Source organism: Corapipo altera, unplaced genomic scaffold (genome assembly GCF_003945725.1).
Source record: "Corapipo altera isolate COAL_440 unplaced genomic scaffold, ASM394572v1 59168, whole genome shotgun sequence".
NCBI classification, from domain to species: domain Eukaryota; kingdom Metazoa; phylum Chordata; class Aves; order Passeriformes; family Pipridae; genus Corapipo; species Corapipo altera.
In genome coordinates this window covers 1-1,369 of record NW_020891516.1, presented here as the reverse complement: position 1 = coordinate 1,369, position 1,369 = coordinate 1, and the positions used below count along the sequence as shown (strand labels likewise).

At 66.7% G+C, this 1,369-nt stretch overlaps 1 protein-coding gene across 1 annotated transcript; it reads right to left on the bottom strand.

Annotated features, from left to right (window-relative positions):
* Positions 1-73: 73 nt before the first annotated feature.
* LOC113942567 (vitelline membrane outer layer protein 1 homolog) lies at positions 74-798 on the bottom strand. The gene has a single exon (XM_027633673.1). It carries the CDS (start codon positions 629-631, stop codon positions 113-115), a length of 519 nt encoding a protein of 172 aa, XP_027489474.1. The 5' UTR covers positions 632-798; the 3' UTR covers positions 74-112.
* Positions 799-1,369: the final 571 nt, after the last annotated feature.

The window sequence follows — 1,369 nt, the reverse complement described above, 5'->3', positions numbered from 1 at the left end:
CCCAGGAATGAGGAGACGGCGGCTCCTTCCTCCTCGAGTTTAATGGGGGGGTCCTGGGGGGCAAAGGGGGCTCTGGGAGGGTTGTCTGGGGGGGTCGAGTGCCCCTCCCGGGCTACAGGGGTGGGCAGCAGAGGAGCTGGACGTCGTTGAGCCCGGTGTCGTCGATGTCGTCCTCGGACTGGTCCACGCGGGTGCGGATCCCGCAGACCCCCCAGCCCGGGGGGCAGGTGGGGCTCCAGTCCCCCAGGGAGCCCCTGGGGTTGAACGTCGGCGAGACGTGGGAGCCGTGGGAGCAGAGCCCGGTCATGTCGTTGGCGGCCGTGTCGTCCCAGACGCCCCGCGGGGCCTCCACCGTCAGCCGGAAGGCCACCAGGTGATCCCCGTTGGGACACGTGGCCGCCCGGGACCAGGAGCCGAACCTGGGGGGGGAGGGAGTCGGGAGGGGGACAAGGGCAAGGTCAGGAGAGAACCCCCACCCTGAGACCCCCCCGGGGTGCGGTGGCCTTGAGGGATGGGGTGGTGGGAGGAGGGGACGTGGAGGAACGTCATGGAGGGGGCGTGGTTGGGTCATGGTGGCCATGGTTGGGTCATGGTGGTTGTGGCTGGGTCGTGGTGGCCGTGGTTGGGTCATGGTGGTTGTGGCTGGGTCATGGTGGCCATGGTTGGGTCATGGTGGCCATGGAAGGGTCATGGTGGTTGTGGTTGGGTCATGGTGGCCGTGGAAGGGTCATGGTGGTTGTGGCTGGGTCGTGGTGGCCATGGTTGGGTCATGGTGGTTGTGGTTGGGTCGTGGTGGCCGTGGTTGGGTCATGGTGGCCATGGAATGATCATGGTGGCTGTGGTTGGGTCATGATGGCCACGGTTGGGTCATGGTGGCCATGGTTGGGTCATGGTGGCTGTGGTTGGCTCATGGTGGCCATGGTTGGGTCATGGTGGCTGTGGTTGGGTCATGGTGGCCATGGTTGGAATATGGTGGCCTTAGAAGGGTCATCATGGTGATGGTTGGGTCATGGTGGCCATGGAGGGGTCATGGTGGCCTTTGATGGGTAGTGGTGGCTGTGGTTGGGTCATGGTGGCCTTGGATGGGTAGTGGTGGCCTTGGAAGGGTCGCGTTGGCCATGGAGGGACCCGATGTGGGGGGTCACCACACCTGGGCAACTTGTGGCCACCCCCTCCAGCTCAGCAGGTGCCCCAATGGCCACAAGAGACGGGGACCCCACAGGCACCACCCCACACCCACCCCAGCCCTCCAAGGGCCACCCCACAAGGGCCCCATGACCCCCACCCCAGAGGGACCCCCCAGGGCCACCCCATGCAAGGCCCCCATGGCCACCCAGCCCCTCCCAGTGGCCCTCCCAGTGGCCCCCCC